We start from the raw sequence: 20,536 nt of genomic DNA, 5'->3' as shown, positions 1-20,536 counted from the left end.
TCTTGAATAAAATCCCTGGCCTTGTTCCTGAGGAGGAACCTTCTCTATTGCTTTTATTTGTAACAGCTTTGAGACTTCTAAGAGTGCCTCTGCCCTTTGATTTTGTGGCAGGTTTGGCATGCCTTGTCCCGTTGGTAAGGTATGGAAGTGGAACCTGTAGCCTCTGTCTATTATGTCCAGAATCCAATTGTCCTTTGTTATAATGTGCCAGTTTTTTGAGAATAGAGATAATTTTCCGCCTAGAGGTGCTTCTCTTTGAGCCTCGGTAGGCGGAGTGAAAGGAAAGTCATTGTGATTGTCCCTGTGGTGCAGGTGAACTACCTGTGCCACTTCTCTGATTTTGTGGTTGCCATTGGCGACCCCTGTAGGAGCCTCGGTATTGCCCTCTACCTCGTGCACGCCTGTTCTTTCCCCTTTGAAACTTGTTAGAGTCAGGAAAGGACCAATTCTTTGAAGGCCAATTCCTGCTGAACCTTGGTGGCTGAACCTGGAGGAAATCCTTTACTGTCTGTACTGATTTTGCCTTCTCCTCAATAGATTTCAACACATCCTGAGCATTAGCACCAAAAAGCTTCTGTTTATCCAGAGGTGCGTCCAGGAGCTTTACTTTAACATGATCCGGCAGTGGCTGTTCTTTCAACCAAGCATGTCTACGGATAACAGCCCCTGTCATAGCTGCCCTACATGAAGCCTCCAATGCATCATAACCACACTGTAGAAAATGATTGCTAACCTGTTTAGTATTATGTACCAAATCCTGCAATGCCTTTCTATCTATAGGCTCAGGAGAGGCTAGCTTTTTCTGCAAATCATCCAGTAAGTAATCCTGGTACTGAAACATATGAAAAAGGCAGTTAAGTGACCTCATGGCAAGGGTGGAAGAGGTATAAACTTTTTTACCCCATCTCTCCAGGGACCTTGCTTCCCTGTCCACTGGCAGTGGATTCTTGGCTGAGGAGGTAGCCACTCCTTTGGGGTCCTGTGAAATTGTTTCTAGATCCACAGAGTGGGCCTTAAAGAGATGCTTGTGAGTGTCAGGGACCCTGTAATATCTGTCTGGCTTGACAGGAGCAGGAGGGAGAGAATCAGGGGAAGCACTGGAGTCGGAGAATACATCATCCAGGACATCCAAACCTGGAGGGTAAAGGTCTGTGCTGTGGTAACTTAAGGAAGGTACGCAGCCCTTTCCTAGAATCAGAAAATTCCTGACCCTGCCACTTAAAATGTTCCCTCATGGAGTGGAGGACTTCACAGAAAGAAAAATCCCCTGGAGGAGAGGCAGAGGGAATTGATTCCTCAGCATCAGAGTCCTCATAGGCCTGGAAGGATTCTTCTTGGGTGTCTGAATGCTCTGAATCCCCAGAGGCTTCATCTGAAGAGAGGTTGTCTGCCTGCTCAGTTCTAGGCCTTTTTTCTGCAGGCGGCTGAGAATCTCTGTCTGGGTGAGGCTGAGACCCCCTGATAAGAGAGATTAGATCTGCAGCAAGAGACATGATCTGTCTATCAGAAGAAGGGGCCTGAGAAGTAGGTTTAGGATGGGCCTTGGCCTGGCTGGCGGCCTTAGCACGAGCTAAGGCCTTGATGGACATGGATACAGGAGGCCTAGCTGCCCCACGTGCAGGGGTAACTTTGTCCACGGGAATGGTGTTGGGTAGATCCAGAACTTCGGTTTCTGGAGGAAAATCAACTGGCACCGGTGTAGTCTCCGAGACCGAAGAACGTGTTAACGTGGTGTCGTCGGCCTGGAGCGGTTGAATTACCGCTTCCGAAGGGGCCGAAGCACTCGCTGAGGGTTTAGGCATAATACCAGTGGAAGACGCGGGCCGAGGATGCCGGTCCTGGTCCTTTCGTTTTTTGGTAGTTTGTGCTGTCGGTTGTTCCGATGGCATGATGTAAGCGTAGGATTCGCCAAAGAAGTCTTCGGCAAATTCTGCCCAGCGCGTGAGTGTGTGCTTATTAAAGCAAGCACAGGCAGCACAGGCCGAGACGTCGTGGTCTGGGCCCAGGCAAGGGAGACAGTAAGAATGGAAGTCCTTATGAGGTATTTGTTTACCACAAGACAAACAATTATTAACTTTCTCAATTTGTTCTGACATCGGCTGAGGCAAGAAAAAATGTTCCCCAACGGGGTACTTAGCTTTTAGATGACTTCGGTAACTGAAAACACAGGAGCTGACCGACCGGCACTTGCGAACTGCTTCTGCTTCGGGCACCGCGTGGCAAGAAAGACTGAAGAAGATGGCGTCGGCTGATGTCTTTGTACTCCAGCCGCTCTGACGTCGGGGAGGAGGCGACATCAGCCTACGCCGGACCCAGACTTTGGAATCTGGCCGACCGAAGGGCTGCCTGAGGCAGGACAACCCATATGTCAGGACTGCAGTTGCATTCTTGAAGGACATCTACTGAAGACAAGTCTTTCTTTCGTTTGGAAGGGGTAAGCCTGGCTTCCCCTAATAAGCATAATAAGGTCTTCCGCCATTTTAAGCATTTGAGATTGAGGCATGGAAGCAGGTGCCTGAGCTTGGGTCATCGGTTTTTTGGGCATAGTTCATACCCTGGGCCTTAGAAACTCGGGAATTTTAGAAAGAACTGAAAATGTGAAAGAAGTCATCGGTTTGTCTCGAGTATCCGTAGTGTGAAGAACTTCCTCGGAAGCTGGTGCCTGCTCAGTGGCTCCGGACCCATCCAAGGTAGAGACATCTGCAGGATCCTTAGTCAAAGAAGAGTCTCACCACATACCGGACTCCGAAAGGGTCTCGGTAGTGGCCTGCGAATCCACAGAAGTGGGCATCAGGGGCTGCAAAAGCGTCTCACTGAGGACCAGAAAACTGACGACTAGCTTAACGGAAGCATTGTCTGCAGTTTTGGACTTGTGCGGTCTGTCTCTGTCTTTATCCTTATGTTTTTTTGGAAGATCGGTAGTCGGATGGCTTACCAAAGCCATATCGGAATTCAAGGACTGAGAGCAAAAATATCTAGCTACACTAAGGGCCCAATGACGTATAGTTCTGGCATTGAACAAAGCACAAAAGCGACCGTGTGGGATGTCGTGGTCTGGGTGACAGTAAAAATGGAAGTTTCTGTGTGGTATTTGCTTCCCACAGGTGAGACCATTGTTAACCTTGTCCGACATCGGTTAGAGCAAGAAAAAAAGATCCCCAACGGGGTACTTAGCTTTAGAAGACTTCAACTTCAATTCGGAAATGAAAACTCAGGAAGAGGCCGACCGCCACTCCTGAGAACTGCTTCTGCTTCGGGCTCCTCAGCAAGGAAGACTGATGTAATGGCATCGGCTGCCTGATTTTATACCACTGATGACCTGATGTCAGTCCTGGAGCGACAGCAACCAACGCAGAAATACTAAGCCTCTGGTATTTGGGGTGACTGAGGGCTACCCCTGGCAGGATAACCCAAGTGTGATGACTGCAACAGTGAAACACGAAGAACATCTGATACACCTAACAATTATAGTGCCCTGTGTACGGTGATAGATAAAATACTGGGATATTCAAGCAGAAATTAGATCAATATGGAAAAAGACATCCAAGACCGTTTCAACAGTAGCAGGAATAACAGGGCTAACAAAAGAGTATTTACAAATTTAAATATCCTACCAATATATACAACTCCCTATGAACTGCAAAATAAGGCAATTCTGGGTATATCGTGCATGCTGAGAACATTCTTGGCAAACTATTAAAGACTGAAGCAATATTAATTTCATGAACTTAAATTGCATCCTTACTCAGGAATTGGGTCCATCAGAAACCTAAAAAATCTAGAAAAACTAAAAAAGGTAGCATATCTATTCCAAGAAAGATACATTTCTTATTTCCATGTATCAGCATGATTTAAATAAATAGTGCAGTAAATAACCATAGCGCAGACATATGGTATTAGTTTCTTTTATTTATTTACTTATTTTTAATTTTGTAGCCACTTGATACAGCCAGTGGCAATGTTCAGTCTTACGAGCTTTCATTACTTCAGGCAGATTTTCAAGATTCAGTTACCTACGTGATTCTAACATACTTGACTTACTGGCTGTGACATTATATGATTTGAGCTTTCAAAGCATAACCCATGCAGAATTCATAAAAAAATGTTATAGACTCACCTGCTGGAGAAGCTTCCCTATGACAAAACTCTGGGAAGAAGGTCTGCTGAGTAAGAGTGCCTCATGGCAGGAATGAGTGAACAAGTGTAAAAAAAAACATACATCTTTCTTTCCTTTCACTAGCGAGCAAGTCAATTAACAAACCCAGATTCAAACTCTTTACAGATTCACTTACGTTCTTTAAGTATGGTCCGCTTGACACAGCTACCAATTAAGGAATTATACGCCACTTGATTGCGGATGAAGTCTAAGATTGGCGGCACTTGGCCTGGATGTACGAATGGGATCTTACTGAGAAGCATTCCTTGCAGGCACCTGCCATCAGGGAGAGGAGCATCTTTGTTCAGGAAATAGCAATGCTGTTGTCCTGGTAAAGACTACCAAAAGAAATGGTTTCAAGTCAAGAATGAAAAATGTAACCCAGTAAAAAACTCCATATTTTAGGTTTCTCTTCCAATTACTAATTAACTTTATTCTTCTAAAAACAAACTAGCCAAACAGAATAAGACTAATCTTCATATGGCAAATCATAAATCACACTTTTACAACTAAAACCATCAAACTCTAAAAATCCACAGATATGCTCGCATTTCAGTATGTCATGTATGCCATGACATGTTGACATGACACACTGGAAAAGGCAGATTACCGCACTTACTGATTTTTTGCTCCATCAGAAAAATTCATATACTGATCTCAAAAAGTAGGGAGGTGTCTTGCACTACATTTAGGCCTGAAAAATAAAAGACTAAAACACACAATCTTTAAAAATGCAATACAAACGGAAAACTCCTGCAGGTAAAGAGAAAATAAGACAAAATATTTGTTTCCAAGAATTATGACTATTATAGGCCAAATCTGAAAATAAACCATGTCTTCAATGCCTAAGCCTATGGTGCAGAGCGATGAAGCCCTAATTACAAACCACATGACCAGAGTTTGATTAGTGGCATGTGCACTGCAGGGAGCAAAGCAGAGGATGGGAGTGAAACTAAGTTCTGGCACCACTTGGGTTACATCTAAAGGGAGCACTGTCAGCAGAAACTGCACAGCATGACCCTGCAGAGCAAGCACTGACAAGGGGCCAGAGATATGCATGTGGGTGGAGACATGCATGTCTCCTACAGCAGGCAACAATAGCAGACTTCCCAAGAGAGCCACCATGGGAGTTTTGAACTCTAAGAGGAAGGGAGGGGAGTTGAGTTCACTAGGTCTGGCAGCTTGGCTTCCTTTCTTCTGCCTGACTCCTGCCTCTGCAGAGGAACAAATGACTGGGTGCTACAGCCACAGAACAAATGGGCCACAAAGCTCTCGTCCCTTATAAAGCCATGAACAGGCTGATTGGGCAAAGGAAGGAGAGTCACGAGATAAGACATTATGAATGGTTAAAATTTTCACACTTTTACTATTGTCAGGTACTGTCACAGCAAAGACTCTGAGAAGGTGGAGAAGGCACGATTTTAAGAAAAATCTACTACAAAACAGCAATACCAATTTTCGCCCCCCAAAGTCAGCTTTGTACCATTTAGGGATGAAGCCCTGACTACAACTTACACAAGCAGGGATTGACTAGCAGGACAAGCACTAAAGGAACCAAGTCAGGGGGGTGAGAATGAGAGACTGATGCTTGCTTGTCCATCCTGGGGAGGAAAGTGGCATATTCTGTAAAAATACTAATATCTGGTGGAGGACTGGTGCAAAACCAATGTTAGTACATTGGGCAGGATGTGCACTCTAGTCTGCTAGGCAGCAAGTAGTGCTATACCTGGATTCAGAACAAAAATGGAAGTAGGCATGCAATATTAGGTAATATCATGGGCCCCACATCAATGCAGCACATACTTAGCTTAGCAAGCAAATTTAACACCAAAATCTCAGATGATGTTTGGATGATAACAGCTCAATGACTAGCCAGCTTCTGTCCCCATAAAAAAGTCATCATTTAAAGAGAAAAAAAGTAATCATTTAAAGGGAATGAACATGATAAACATTGGACAGAATGGGTTTAGGGGCTGAAACCTGGCAAAAAATATAGAGAGAAAAAGATGAAATAAAAAAAAAATGTCTGCAAGTAATAAAGAGAGGCTGGTAAATGCAAATAATGTTCCAGAAGCAACAGAATTAACTATAACTTTCAAGGAACATGCCTGAACCTCTCAACAAAATGACGCAGTGTAAGCTCCTTTAACAAAGTCTGACATTAGTTCATTCAGAAGAGATCTATTTTGTCACCAAAATGCTTGTTTTCAAAGTACAGGGAAATAGGTTTCATTCCTTCAGTTCTTAAAGAGATTTTACAGTATACATTAATGTATACTATCTTTTTCTATAATTGTAATCACAATTATGGGAAAAGTTCAACCATGTCGCATATGCAGCAGGGAAGTACATATTTAAAAAGAAGTCAGTGTAACAGAAGCATATCGGGAGAACCTCCTTCTTATGTGAAGGTATGACTTCCTGGTACTAGGCCTACATGACACCAAACAGAATGGCCAGTAAATATGGTGGGTAATGTCGTAGTAAGGCATGATGGCATAAAGCTTCCAGACATTCAGCTTGATGTTGTTGAGCTCTGGGTGTATCAAACTGCCACTGTATTCTGGCAGCCAGTGGTAGATTAAGGGATTTTTCCCTTTCTTCTGAATTAGAATAAAGGGCTGGGGTTCTTTGTCAGTAATAACAGATATGCCCCGTCTTCCCTTCCACAGATTCCTCCCTCTGTTTTCTGACTTATTTGGATTAACTTAGTCAGCCTATGCCTTCAAGAAGCATCTCTAATTGTTTCAGTCATTTCCTCCACTTGCTTCAGAATTTCTCCCCAAGAAAAATGCTTGCATACATATAGATCCACTAGTGTTTAGCAGGCCCAGAGCTAGAATTGCAGGCATCAGCTCTCATAGGAAGAGTTCCTCCAGAAGTGAAAACCCAGGAGTTTACTACACACTGTTCTTGTTTTTTTAAAAAAAAAAAAGGATGGACCTCAGAGGCTTACCATAGATTTTTCAAGCCTCAAAAGAATGGAGATGCAAGGGAATCCAGTGAGCACAAAGAAAAATGGCTGCTTAGGTTTAGAGTCTAGACAAGGTTTGAGAAAATATCCAATTCCTGAACAAGAAGGAAAAAAAAGGAAATAATACAGGATGCAAGATATGAAAAGCTGCAGCAGCAGTGAGAAGTGGCTAGACTAGATGTGTCCAACCTGCGGCCCTCTACCTCTAACTCCAACATCGATGTACGCATGCCCCAAAACACTTTTTTGTTGTGTTTTTCATGGCCGTGACCTGTAAATTTAACATTGGTGTGCGCATGCACCAAAGCATCCTTCTAGTTTTGATTTTTTGCACCAAAGAAGGGTCTGTGTGTTCGCCCCCATTATTTCATGCCAAAGAATCAATGTGTGTGTTCTTGCTGAAGAGGGACTCGTCTATGGACTTGCTGCCATTGCCTTTTAAAGAGACAGCACTTAACCTGTGTTAATAGGTAAGTATGGTGCGAGTGCGTGCATGCATGAAAGCAGAATGTTTGTGTGCGTGAAAGTAGAAGTGTGTGTGCATGTGTGTGTTTATGTGTGCATGACAGAGAGACACATGCACAAAGAGGCTAACGTACAAACAAGTTGGCTCACAGATCCATCCTACATTAAAATACACTTTCATTAAATTGCAGCTTTTCTGACAGGGAGAGTGTTGTATTGGATATGAAATCATACCTCTCAACTGTATTGATTTTCGAAGAATGTCTAGATTTTTGCCTCATCTTCCAATTTGTGTCTTTTGCTTAGGAAATAAAAGTTGTCATCCAAAGTAATGCAGTCCCAGGGATTAAGAATGAGACAGCAGCCTAGGGTTAATGTGTCAGTAATGGATTGACTAATGTGGGACTGTAGCATATAAAGTTTATTGTTTTTTTTTTTTGACAAAAAAAAATCACCCAGTACTGTCTTGTCATTGGTGGGTTCTAAGCAGTGGTAGATTGGACAACAGTAAGCATTATCTTTGGTGGATCATCAATACTGGCAAATCAGGTGGGCACAACGTCATTTTTTTAAATGTTGGGGGTGTATGTGTGTGTTTGTGTTGGGAGTGCTGCAATAGTAGATGATTATTAAAGACAGAAACTTACAAACTGTAGAGAATATGTTTCTTTGTTTCAAAACCTGATACTTGGGTACTAGGAACGCCAAAAATAGATTTTTTTTTTAAGACTAGCTTCTTGCCATTTACATTGGATGGATATTTACATTTAATGGACAATGTTAGCAGTATGAGTGTGGTCCTGTAGCTATCTGGAGGATGTTAAGTCTACCACTGCCAATGTCTTGTAAAGTGACCTGGAAATGGATATTGGGATGTTACTGAAAAAATACAAGTGGGCTTTGAAATGTAGTTTAATTAAACAATGTGCACTTGCAATTTACAGGCCATAATTTAATTTATTTCAGGTAGTCCAGATCCTGGTAGATTGTATACCATTAGACTTAATTAGGGAGAGGTGTCATTCTGTGGAAATAAGCAGACCTAGTTTCAGTGAAAGCTCTGTGGTTGTTTGCAGGTAGGAAGTTGCAGGATGTGGAGCCAATGTGTTTTATTATTTTTAATGGATTTGTCATTTCAAAGTATGGTTTTCTTTGTTGCAAAAGAAGGCAGGATTGAATGAGCCATATAATGCTTAACCGACAAAAATGGGATAGAAACATTATACGTGATGTATAATGTTTGCAGCTACACTTGTTTCAATGGTGTCTGTGATGCATAACTATTTTTGGGCCTGTGTCCCAATTTTATTTTTCGCTTTGTCCAGAATTCTTGCTCTAAGGTAAGAGGTATGGTTCCATGCTAAATCAGAAGGTTGTATTTACCTTGGAAGACTTTTCAGTATAATTATGAGAAACAGAGCTTTTTTAATATCTCCACTTATTTCCAATATAAACTGCCATGTAACCTTGCAAATAACTTTCTTATTACACTACTTTAATTCTTCTGGAATTGACAGGTATGCTTCATTGGTTCGGAATTAAGCATAATGTGCTGTGACTGATTTCTTGCAGCAGTCTGTGGCTTACTTATCACAATAACTTTTCTGTGTTTCTGGGTGGGTGATCAATTTAACAGTTTTAAAGATGTTTTCCAAAATTAAATAAATACATAATAAATGAAAAAAGTAATCCTTTCTTCACTTTGAGCTATTGACAATCTGTGGGAATTTGTTTTTTTTCAAAAGCAATGGTCAACATTACAGCTTAGAAAATGGTCAGTCTGTGAATAACTTCTGCACAAATTAAAATGTCTGAATGTCAAATGGCTTTAGATTGGAGGGAAGTTATACGTTTACTCCAGTATGTAGTATGATCTTAGAGAGTTTATAGATTTCGTATTGATTTAATTTTTGCTGAGCAGTGGTTTGTTGATTTATTGATGGCCCTTTTGGTGGTGGGAAATTGCATGGATGAATCCATTTCTATTATGATTTTTTTTTCAGATATTTTGACTTCCAGACAATTTCAATCAATGAGACTGTGTCAAGTGATTACTGAGGTTGCCTATTTTACAAGTAGGGGCTCCTTTTCTGTGTGTGTGTGTGTGTGTGTGTGTGTGTGTGTGTGTGTGTGTATATATAAGAGAGAGAGATTTAATATGTATACTGAATATATTTTTGCAAATTGAATTCTTAGTTAAATAGGCCCCTCTTCTTAGACAAGTAGACTTGAGTAACCAATATTAGATCTTAGCCATCCAGCTGGGAAAGTTTAGTATGTGGATTTTCCTTCCAGTTTGATGAAGGCTAAGCTACTTACTTAAGGAGTACATTCATGGCTATCCATCCAGTTGTAGTGTTGTTGAACTACATTGTTTGATAATTAAAGGAGCTTTTTACAGAAGTTGAGTTTTTGTGTCAAGAACCTGTCTATACAAAGTGGCTTGTTTATGTTGCAGTGAAGGCTGTGGTCTTTGTAGTGAGTGTTTTAAATATAACCAGTATTTCTGAGGTGGAGAAAGTCTCTTAAGGCAGGATCTTTCTTAGCCTGGAAAGCAAACCAGTGATGAAATTTATAGGGGCCAGTGAGAGACAGAGGAAAGCAAGAAGCTTTTTAGTCTGTTTGGATAACTAAGTGAACTCAGTCCTTTGACCTTTTTTTGTCAGAAATGGTTGTAGTCTTTCTTTTGGCATGGTGTTTTGCTGAGGCACGTGCCAAAAGGGGTGTTGCGCTCAATAATTGCTCTTGTAAAGGAAGAATACAGGGATGTTATGACCTCCTTGTCCATGGATGAGATACCCTTACTAATGAGGTGGGCCATGTAAAAAGCTTTCCGTACAACGGAGACAATGTGATCAAAAGTCAGGTTTCCATCAACCTGGGTGCCCAAGCACCTCACGACTGACTGCGTGCTTACAACATTGTTATTAATGTGATAATTTGTGAGGACATCACTCTCCTCAAAGGTGATGATTGTGCATTTTTTGGCATTTAGCTTGAGGCCATGTTTCTGGCACCAGTCATTTGTTTGGGTGAGACCCTCTTGTAGCTTATTCAGAATTGTTTTATTAAGTCAGAAATGTGAATTATTTACTTAATTGCAAATGTGTTGGCTTATTTTTGTGGATTATAGTATTGTAGGACTGCTGATGTTGACATTGTATGTAGATGGACTGCTGGAGTGGTTTTCCCAGTGAGAAATGCTAGTGTTGTAGTGAATATCTGTTTATTTATAAAAAAAAAAAAAATCTATATATTAACTAAGATGTTAGAGTTAACTGTTAGATTAGAGAATTAAAATCAGAATGAGAAATAGAATTTTAAGGCAAATATTAGGCATTTATTAATTGTTCGAATGCACCTACAGTACAGCCAGGAGGTCGACTTTGGTCTCCTGTGGCAGCGAAAGAGTTAACCATATGATATATTTTATATGCGGCCCCAAGACAATTTCTGTTCACTCAATGCGGCCCCGGCAAGCCAAAAGGTTGGACATCCCTGGGCTAGACTGAAAGAAGAAATTCAAAAGTTAGAGAAGAACAAGAGTGGCACTGTGAAGTGAGATGCAGATGCACAGCAGAAGGCTAGAAGAGTAAGATAAAATGCTAAAATGGCAAGCAAGGAAGCTGGATGCCAAAAAAAGCTGGTCTAGAAGATGTAATGCAAGGCCAAATAGTGCAAAAGAATAAATCCAGTTAAAAAGTTAGGCTGCTGCTGAAGCTACTGGAAACGACAATTTCACAAACAGAAGCCAATTACTGAATGACTCCACGGAGTGGGTGAAGTGGAAGGCACAAAAGGAGGATGACCAAAACATGTACTGGTGTGCTTATACAACTACAAAATAACAGGAAACATTCTGATGCAAACCATGGCTTACAAAGTAATTCCCTACAAATACATGCTCATAAAAATGGTGCATGATTTTTCTAATTTACTGTACAAGCAAATAAGTCTGGGATCTGGTGAGCCCCCTGAAAGCAATGCAAGTCCTAACCTGGATCACCTATTTTGCCATACTGACTCTGTGCTTGCAGTGGTAATAAACTTGAGTTCTCCATGGAAGAAAACAAAAGTTATATAGTTGTCATAACTATGTATCTGTGTTGTCTGTTTTCCTTCCTCAACTGAAGGGTCTCGCATCCAATTTCAGCCACGTCTAAAATATTTGGATCCATACCTCAAAAGCTCCTTTTACTCATAACTCTCCTCTGTAACAGCATTACTTCAGATCTAGTTTGCCCTCCCTGCAGTCTTAAGAATATGTAATAATAGCTATAATAGAGAAATGAGTATATGTTAATAACAGAATTATACAGGCAGGAAGAATAAGAAAAGAATAGCTGGAGCTCAATCAGTTGAGGAAGATATTTAGTCCGCAGGCCGAACTAGGAGCCTTGAAAAATAGAAAATAATGAAATACGAAGGGGGATGGAAAGAAGGAAGTTGAGAAAGGACAAAAACAGACAACACAGATGCAAAGTTATGGTGAGAACATCCCTCAACTGATGGTGCAGAGTCTCCAGCCAAAAAACACAGGGTGGTCCTCAAGGAAGGATATTCCGCAGCACAGTGGAGCCAAAGGCTGCTCGGTCTCTAGACATTATGTTCAACTTGTAGTGAGCAATAAAAATATGTGAATTATACCAAGCAGTGGCTTCACAAATTTCATCTACAGAAACCTTAGACCAAAAAGCTGAAGATGTGGTCACTGATCTGGTAGACTGAGCCTTTGGAGGTCTGGGAAGTGTCAATCCATTTTGGTTGTATACAAAAGAAATACAATTGGTATGCCACTTTGCAAAAGTTAACTGATACAGGTTTCCCTAAGTTTGGCTTTGCAATAGGAAAAACAGTTGATCTGATTTTCTGAAATCTTTTGTTCTGTGGATATAGAAATGAAGCTGAATATGCACATCTAGAAGATGAAGCATATACTCTTTTATTGGAAACATTTGGAAATAAAACTGAAAGGTTGGTTGACTGGTTCAGAGCTGTTTCTAAAGCCACCTTAGGCACAAAGGAAGGATATGCAAGGAGAGAGACCCTGACCTTGTGAAAAATTAGATACAGTGGTTTAAAAGAGAGGACCTGAAGCTTTGACCCCCATTCTAGCTGAGGTGACTGCAACCAGAAAAATGGTTTTCCATAATAAAAATATTAAATATGCCTTGGCTGCCAGTTCTAAAGAGAATGAGTACAGGCTTGCAGGAGAATATGAAGGTCCTATGGTGGAGTAGGATCTTTAAATGGGGAAGTGTTAAAAAGGTACTTTTAAAAAAAGCTTTACACAGTCTGGATTAAGCCAAAGAAGACTGGTTATGTCCTATAGCTGCAAGTTGAATCTTCACAGTTGAATAACTGGCACGATTGTAAAAATGGAAACAAGGATATCCAGAACAGCTGAAATGGGTGCTGAAAAGGGATCTGTGTGTGTCTGTGTAGCTCAAAGGGAGAATTTTTTCCATTTATTCTTCTACACCCTTCTAATAGATTCTTTCTGAGAAGATATACGGCTGCAATGAACTGGAGATTAAAACCGGGACTGCCTAGCCATCAATGGTAGTGGGGAAACCATGTAGTATGTTTGAGGGTCTGAATGTTATGGCGATTCATTTCTGATGGGTGAGAGAGATCAGAACCTGGGTTGGATCTAACACCCAAGGGGGGTGAACAAGATGTGGCCATAGGAAGGAGAACCACACCTGTCGATGCCAGAAAGGAAGAATGAGGATAAAATTACAGTTCCGGTACAATGTTATCTGAAAGAATTTTGGAATCAGTGGAATAGCACGAAAAGCATATAGGAGTCCTGGGGGTCTATCATGTACAAGACTGTCTCTTAGTGACTACCCTTCTGAGGGGATCAGGGCAAAGTACCTGCTGCACTTGGAGTTGAGTGGGGAGGCAAAGAGACTGTAGACTGGCTGACCCCATTGACAGAAAAAAGTTTCCAATACAACTGGATCGATAGACCACTAGGGAGGTAGTAATACTGACCTGCTCAATTTGTCTGCCAGAGCACTGGACTTCCCAGGAATATGCACTGCTAGAAGAAAGCATAGTTCACTGTAATGCCCAGATTGAGAGAACTGGAACAAGTAGTCCCTGGCTTCAATCAGAAGATGCTTGGTGGGAGCAGGAAGGATTCAGTCATCAACATATGGAAACACCCAGAATCCTAGCAGTCTCAAGTGAGCTGGGACTACTGCCGTGCACTTTGTGAACACCCTGAGGGCTGAGGTGAGACACCAAAGGCCAGAGCTCTGAATTGATAATAACTGGCTCCCAGACAGAAGCAAACAATCTCCAGGATCTCTTGTCGATTTTTATGCAATGGTATGAATCCTGGAGATCTGCGGAGCACATCCAATCATCCTTGCATAGACGTGGAGAATGGACTACAGTGTGACCATTCAAAACTTGGAACATTTGACATACTGGTTTAAACTGCTGAGATCCAGGGTGGGTCTTGGGTATCCAGTTTTCTATGACACTGGAAAGAACTGTGAATAAGTTCTGAATCCTTCTTGGTCTGGAAGGACCATTTGGATGACTCTCTTCCAGCAGTTTTTGTAATTCTATGACGTCTGCTTTCCTCTGACTGGGTGGGATTTCTGGGAGTTTTGTAGAATGATTGAGGGGAGATGTAGGGAAGATGGTATGTAACTGCTGCTGAATTCAGGGCTGTGTTACAAGTTTCTGTGTTTGCTCATACCTTACTTGGATAGAAGTAAGTTTCTCTGAACACTGTGAGAGACGGAGCTTTGAGCAGCCTATCTGTCCCTGGAGGAGTGATTTCAGCCAGGAAATTAGTAGCTTATTGGCCATTTTGGGCTAATTTCTATCTTTCATTTCCCTGCTATAAAATCTGCATTTGCATGTTTTTTGTGCTAGTATACAGCTAGGCAAACTCTTGCCTGGTGCCCTGCAGATTTCCACAGCAGCAGAGAGACAGAAGAGAGACTTTGGAGTGATTAAGTATAATTTTTCTGCATTTTCTTGCTGCCTTTAGCTAATTCTGCCTAAAATGCAAATTTTCTAGAGTTTCTGTGATTTAAAAAGCTTGTTTCAGCTACATATTGTACTTATTTTACTGCCTGCACTTTAACAAAGTCGTTTTTGTGTTTAAATTACCTGTTTAACTGTTGTAGGCTACACACTCTGTGCATTTAAAGTGGTTTTTTTTTTTTTATTGTATCTGCCTAATTTTCTGAAAAAAACAAAAAAAAATATACTTGCTTTCCACCTTTCTAAGCTAGTATAGTCCAGTTTTCAGGTTAGTGCTGAATTCAGGGCTGTGTTACAAGTTTCTGTGTTTGCCCATACCTTACTTGGATAGAAGGAAGTTTCTCTATTCACTGTGATAGAGGGAGCTTTGAGCAGCCTATCTCTGTCCCTGGAGGAGAGGTTTCAGCCCAGAAATTAGTAGTTTATTGGCCATTTTGGACTAATTTCTCCCTCTTTCATTTCCCTGCTATAAAACCCGCAAATGCAAGGTTTTGCACGCCGAGTAGCTAGGGTATAACTATTCCCGACCCCACAAAGTCTACTCTTCAATTTTTCCCTTGGAATTAGACAAACTTTCAACTTAAGCACTCAAACCATTCACTTTTCATACCGGCACTTGCTCAAAACTCATAGCAAGCACTAATAAACCTTAGCACTACACCCCCCCCCCCCATACTATAGAGAAGGACAAGGCTCTCTATTTGACCTTACCACCACAATCAGTAAAACAGTTCACTGTACCTATCCAGGCATGTCCAAAGGGCAGTTTCAGGTGTACTCTCTGGTCCAAATGGTGAATCTGGGCATTTTGAGGCAATGATACAATTGCATCATGTACACAGACAACCCTCTCCTCCTTCCACCAAACACTAATACATGCGAGAGATGCAATATATAGCCAAACTAGAGGCCAGGCTCTCTCAACCCAAGACTAGACCAGGCAGTCAAGAGGAGAAGGAAATTACTTGCATCACACCACCAGTCTCACATTGACCTATGAAACCAGCACCGGCAAAAAAAACACAAATACACGAAAACATACTCGGAGGCTCTAAATAAAACTCTGCAGAAGCAACAGAGACCTCCAAAGCAGACATCCAAGCAACCTCCACCCCACAACACAAACCATGAAACACATAAACCAGTGTGCCACACAATCACAGCCCTTAAGGCAAAATAACATACCCAACACACTAGTAATAGGTGACTCTATAGTCAGGCACACTGACGTCCCACTCACTAGGCTGAAAGTACAGCTGTGTACACTTACCATAAATGTAGATGTTCGACTGCATTCACTGTTGCAGTCATTACACTTGGGTAATCTGCTGGCAGGTTGCCCTCAGTCGGCCTGAATTCCGAAGTCTTGGGTCCTGCGTCGGTTGCTGTCTTCTCTTCCATGACGTCAGATCGTCAGGGGTATAAAACATGCAGCCGACGCCATTTTCTTTAGTTTTTCTTGCCCCCTATGTCAGGTGCCCCCAAAAAGGTAGAAATATTATATAAATATATATACATGCATCAATATAAACTTTACCTCAATCTGCAAGCAAATACACCACATGGGTTGTAGACGATAGAGAAGGAAAGATAAACTTTAGAATGACAGGGGGATGGCGGGAGGGTAACCTGGACTGCAACAGTGAATACACTCGAACATCTACATTTATGGTAAGTGTACACAACTGTAATATGTTCTTTGTGTTTCACTGTTGCAGTCATTACATTTCGGTAGAATCCCAAAGCTATGGTTGGGAGGCTGAAGCTAAACAGCATTAGGTGTGGCTATAAGGCCCTGCAGCACTGCAGTGGCAAAGCCTGCCCTGAACTTAAAGTAGAGAGGCAAATGGTAATGCTTTGTAAAGGTGTGATCAGAATTCCAAGTAGCAGCCTCTAGAATGTCTTTGGTTGGTACTCCCCTGAGAAAGGCTGCTGAAGTAGCTGCAGCTCTGGTGGAATGAGACCCAATGCCCTTTGGCACAGGTTTACCATGGCTTAAGTAGCAGAAACGGATGCAGTGGCTTATCCAATTTGAAATTGTCTGCTTTGAAATAGCCTTTCCTTCTGATCCTGCTGCATATGACACTAGTAATTGCTCAGTTTTTCTTAGAGCTTTAGTCCTGCTCAAGTAGAATCTTAGCTGTCTGTGTACGTTCAAGGAATGCAGAATTCTCTCCCCTTTGTTCTGCAGATTTGGATAAAAAGTTGGCAGATGAATTGTTTGGTTAAGAGCCACACTGGAAACCACCTTAGGCATAAAAGTAGGATTTGTCCTCAGACACACTCTGGGTAAAATATGATAAAAGGCTCTACAGCCATGAGGGCCTGTAGCTCTGAAACTCTTCTTGCTGAACCAACTGCTAGTAGCAGAGCTTTCTTCCATGATAAGAACTTTATATCAGCAGTAGCATCTGGTTCAAATGGAGGCAGGGGGAGCTTTTCCAACACATAATTGAGGTCCCATGCAGATAATGGTGATCTTCTAGGAGGCCTTAAATTTTTGGCTCCTCTAAGATACTGCTTTATTAAAGGATGAGAAAAGACTGGTGGCTCTGTACTGTAATGTGCCGAAATGGCAGAGGCATGGATTTTGATTGATGAGAAAGATAGGCCTTTGTCAAGCATCTCAGTCAAGTATTGTAATATCTGAGGAATATGTGGTTCTGCTGTATCAGTTCCTTGTGCTTGATTCCAAGCACAGAATCTCTTCCATTTGTCGGCATAAGATTTTCTAGTACTAGGCCTTCTGGCTTCCAAAATGACATCCATCACAGCTTTACTGAGAGGTGTCGTTTGTATGATCACATGATTAGCCATGCTGCCAGGTTCAGAGTCTGTAGTTGATTGTGCAGGATCTGATTGTTTTGCTGGGACAGCAGCTGTGGTCTTTGAGGCAAGGTCCAAGCTGGGTATTGAGACAAGTTCCTTAGGATTGGGTACCAGTGTTGGCATGGCCAGTCTGGGGCAATTAATATCTTTGGCTTCTCTTGTCTGACTTTTAGGAGGATCTTGGGTAGAAGAGGCAGAGGAGGAAAGGCGTAAACTGACAGGTTTTTCCAAATGAAGGATAGGGCGTCCACTTTCCATGCTTGCCTGTTATAAGTCCTTGTGCAGAATCTATTCAACTGATAATTTTGAGGAGGCAAATAGATCTATGTCTGGGCTTCCCCATTTCTCTGTTATGCTGAAGACGTGTGGATTTAGTTTCCACTCGTGAGGATCCATAAGGTTTCTGCTTAAATAGTCTGCCAGTGTTTTGTTTTCCTGGCAGGAATTGAGCTTGAAGATGTATTTGGTAGGTCAAAGCTGTGTCCCACAATGCCATGGCTAATCTGCAAAGGGGGTACGAGTGTGTGCCCCCTTGCTTGTTTATATATCACATGACTGACTATGGTGTTGTCCGTCTTTATCAGTAGTTGTCCTGGATGAAGTAAGTCCTTGAAGGCTGTTAGGGCATTTTGAATAGCTAGCATCTCTTTCTGGTTGATATGTAGATGCATTTGTTTTGATGCCCAATATGCCCTGAATGCATCTTCCTGCCATGTGGGCCCCCCAGGCATAATCTGATGCGTCTGTTAAGGTTTGGCTGGCAGGGGGTATTCTGAAGGGCCGTCCCATGTTTTGGTGACAGGCCTTTGCCCACCACAGAAACTCCAGTTGCAGGCAGGGAATGAGCGGAATCATTGTTTCCAGACTGTGTGAATGTTGACTCCATAAACTTTTTAGGCACCATTTAAGTTTCCTCATATGCAGTCTTGCATATGGAATTAGTAGGATGTAGGATGCCATGAAGCCCAGAGCCTGCAGAATGTGTCTTGCAGAAGACTGTGCTTTTGTTGCCATCAGTTTGAAGTAAGTAGTCAGTTGCCTTTGTTTGTCTGGCATGAGGTAAGCCATCTGGGCAGCTGTATTCAAGCTTGCACCCAGGAATGTTATCTTTTGAGAGGGTACTAGTTGTGATTTCTTTTCGTTTATTGTGTACCCTAGGCATGTTAGAAGCCTTTTCACAAACACCATGTGTTGAAGAAGAGTGTCCTTGTTCTCTGCTTGAATGAGACAGTCGCCCAAGTAAGGATATATTTGTATGCTTCTTTGTCGGCAAAATGCAATTACTGGTGCCAGGCACTTTGTAAAGACCCTGGACACAGTAGATAAGCCAAAGGGCAGTGCAGAGAATTGGTAATGCATTAAGCCAGCCTTGAATCTGAGGTATCTTCTGCACAATTGTCTTATTGAGGTATGCCTCTTTTAGGTCTAAAGTCACCAGCCAAGCATTCTTGCCCAGCATGGGCAGAAGCTGCTGCAAAGTCAGCATTTTTAATTTTGGAATGTCCAGGTATGTGTTCAAAATTGATAAATCCAGTATTGGCCGCCAGGCCTCGTCTTTTCTGGGTACCAAGAACAGTTGAGTAAAAACCTTGTCCTTTTTCCTGTTCTGGTACTGTCTGAATGGCCCTCATATCCATGAGTGACATAACCTGTTTCTGTGCCTCTGCCCATTGATTTTTTGTCAGATCTGGGCAACCATTTGCCATTGGCAGAGTGTGGAAATGGAATCTGTATCCTTGTGATACGATGTTTAGTACCCACTTGTCTTGGGTTAACTGCCAATTTTGAGCAAAAAGTGCTAATTTTCCCCCTATGGGTGCTGCCAAAAGTTAAATGCTTGGTGTAGGCAGAGGGAAGTCATTAGGATTGCTTTCTGTAGGTTTGCGCTTTATCTCCTCCAAATTTTGAGGTGGATGCGCCCCATTGCTTTGACCTATACAAGTCTTGCGCCTGGTATCTGGAGCCCTTAGGGCATCTGGATTTGCCCCTTTGAGCTCTGTCTGACACAGGAAAGGACCAATTTTTTGTAGGCCAGTGTCTACTGAATCTTGGTGTCTGCACTTGTAGAAGTCCAACAGTTTGCATAGACTTTGCTTAGTCTTCCATTTTCTTTAAAACCTCTTATGCCTTAATACCAAACAGAGAATCATGCTGTAAAGGTGCATCTAACAATTTAGCTTTAACATGGTCAAGCAAATTTTATTCCTTTAACCAGGCATGCCTCCTAATCACAGATCCAGTAACTGTGGCCCTGCAGGAGGCCTCTAAAGAATCAAAACCACATTGCAAAGTATGCTTTCCAACTTGTTCAGCTGCCTGCAATTCTTTATTTTCTGCACATTCTGAAATCAACATAATTTTCTGTTTCAGCAATCCCATAACATGCTGTTGGTACTTAAGCATATGAAATTGACAGTTTAAGGCCCTGATAGCGAAGGTTGCAGCTGTATAAACCCCCCCCCCCCCATCTGTCCAGTGCCCTTTGTCAGAGGGGGTAAGATTATTTGTTGTTGAGGCCTTAACTCCCTTTGGGCCCTGTGAAATAGTTTCAGGATCAGCAGCAGGGTTTCTAAATAAATATTTATGTGAGTCAGGGGACCATGTAATATCTGTCAGGCTTACTGGGAGCCGGAGGGTAAGGAATCAGGGGTCAAACCAGACTCCTAAAACACATCATCCACAATGTCTAAAACAGGGGGAATGGCTAAAGGCTTGTGCTAAGGGAGAAGGAAATCCCTGAGCCTCTTTTTTGATTCTGAGAAGTCTTGACTCTCCCAGTGAAAATGCTCCCTCAAAGTATGCAAAATTTCTCCAAATGAATAGTCCTCAGTAGGAGATGCAGATGGAATAGACTCCTCAGCATCAGAATGGGTTGGGAGGGTGGCCTAATGGTTAAGGTGTTTGCCTTACAAACACAAGGTGCAGGGTTTGAGTCTCACAAGGGATAATTGGCTAGGCTTAAAATGACTCGCAAGAGCAGTTAGCTTAGTACTAACCTATGAATCCTCATAGGGGGGTATAGATAATTCCTGATCAGAAGCGGAATCAGAAGAAATAGAAACCTGATCTGAAGATTCATAATCAGTGTCTTGCCTAGGCCT

General features: G+C 42.1%; 1 protein-coding gene across 1 annotated transcript in view; it reads right to left on the bottom strand.

Annotated features, from left to right (window-relative positions):
• Positions 1 to 4,284: 4,284 nt before the first annotated feature.
• Positions 4,285 to 20,536, bottom strand: part of LOC122795993 (mediator of RNA polymerase II transcription subunit 1-like) — a 545,806-nt gene continuing 529,554 nt past the window's right edge. Inside the window, exon 6 of the mRNA XM_044064474.1 lies at positions 4,285 to 4,494. Coding sequence (XP_043920409.1) covers positions 4,285 to 4,494 — 210 coding nt within the window. The remainder of the gene's footprint in view (positions 4,495 to 20,536) is intronic.

Source organism: Protopterus annectens, chromosome 2.part2 (genome assembly GCF_019279795.1).
Source record: "Protopterus annectens isolate FY-2018-M chromosome 2.part2, PAN1.0, whole genome shotgun sequence".
NCBI lineage: Eukaryota > Metazoa > Chordata > Ceratodontiformes > Protopteridae > Protopterus > Protopterus annectens.
This window is presented reverse-complemented; position numbering and strand designations above follow the sequence as displayed.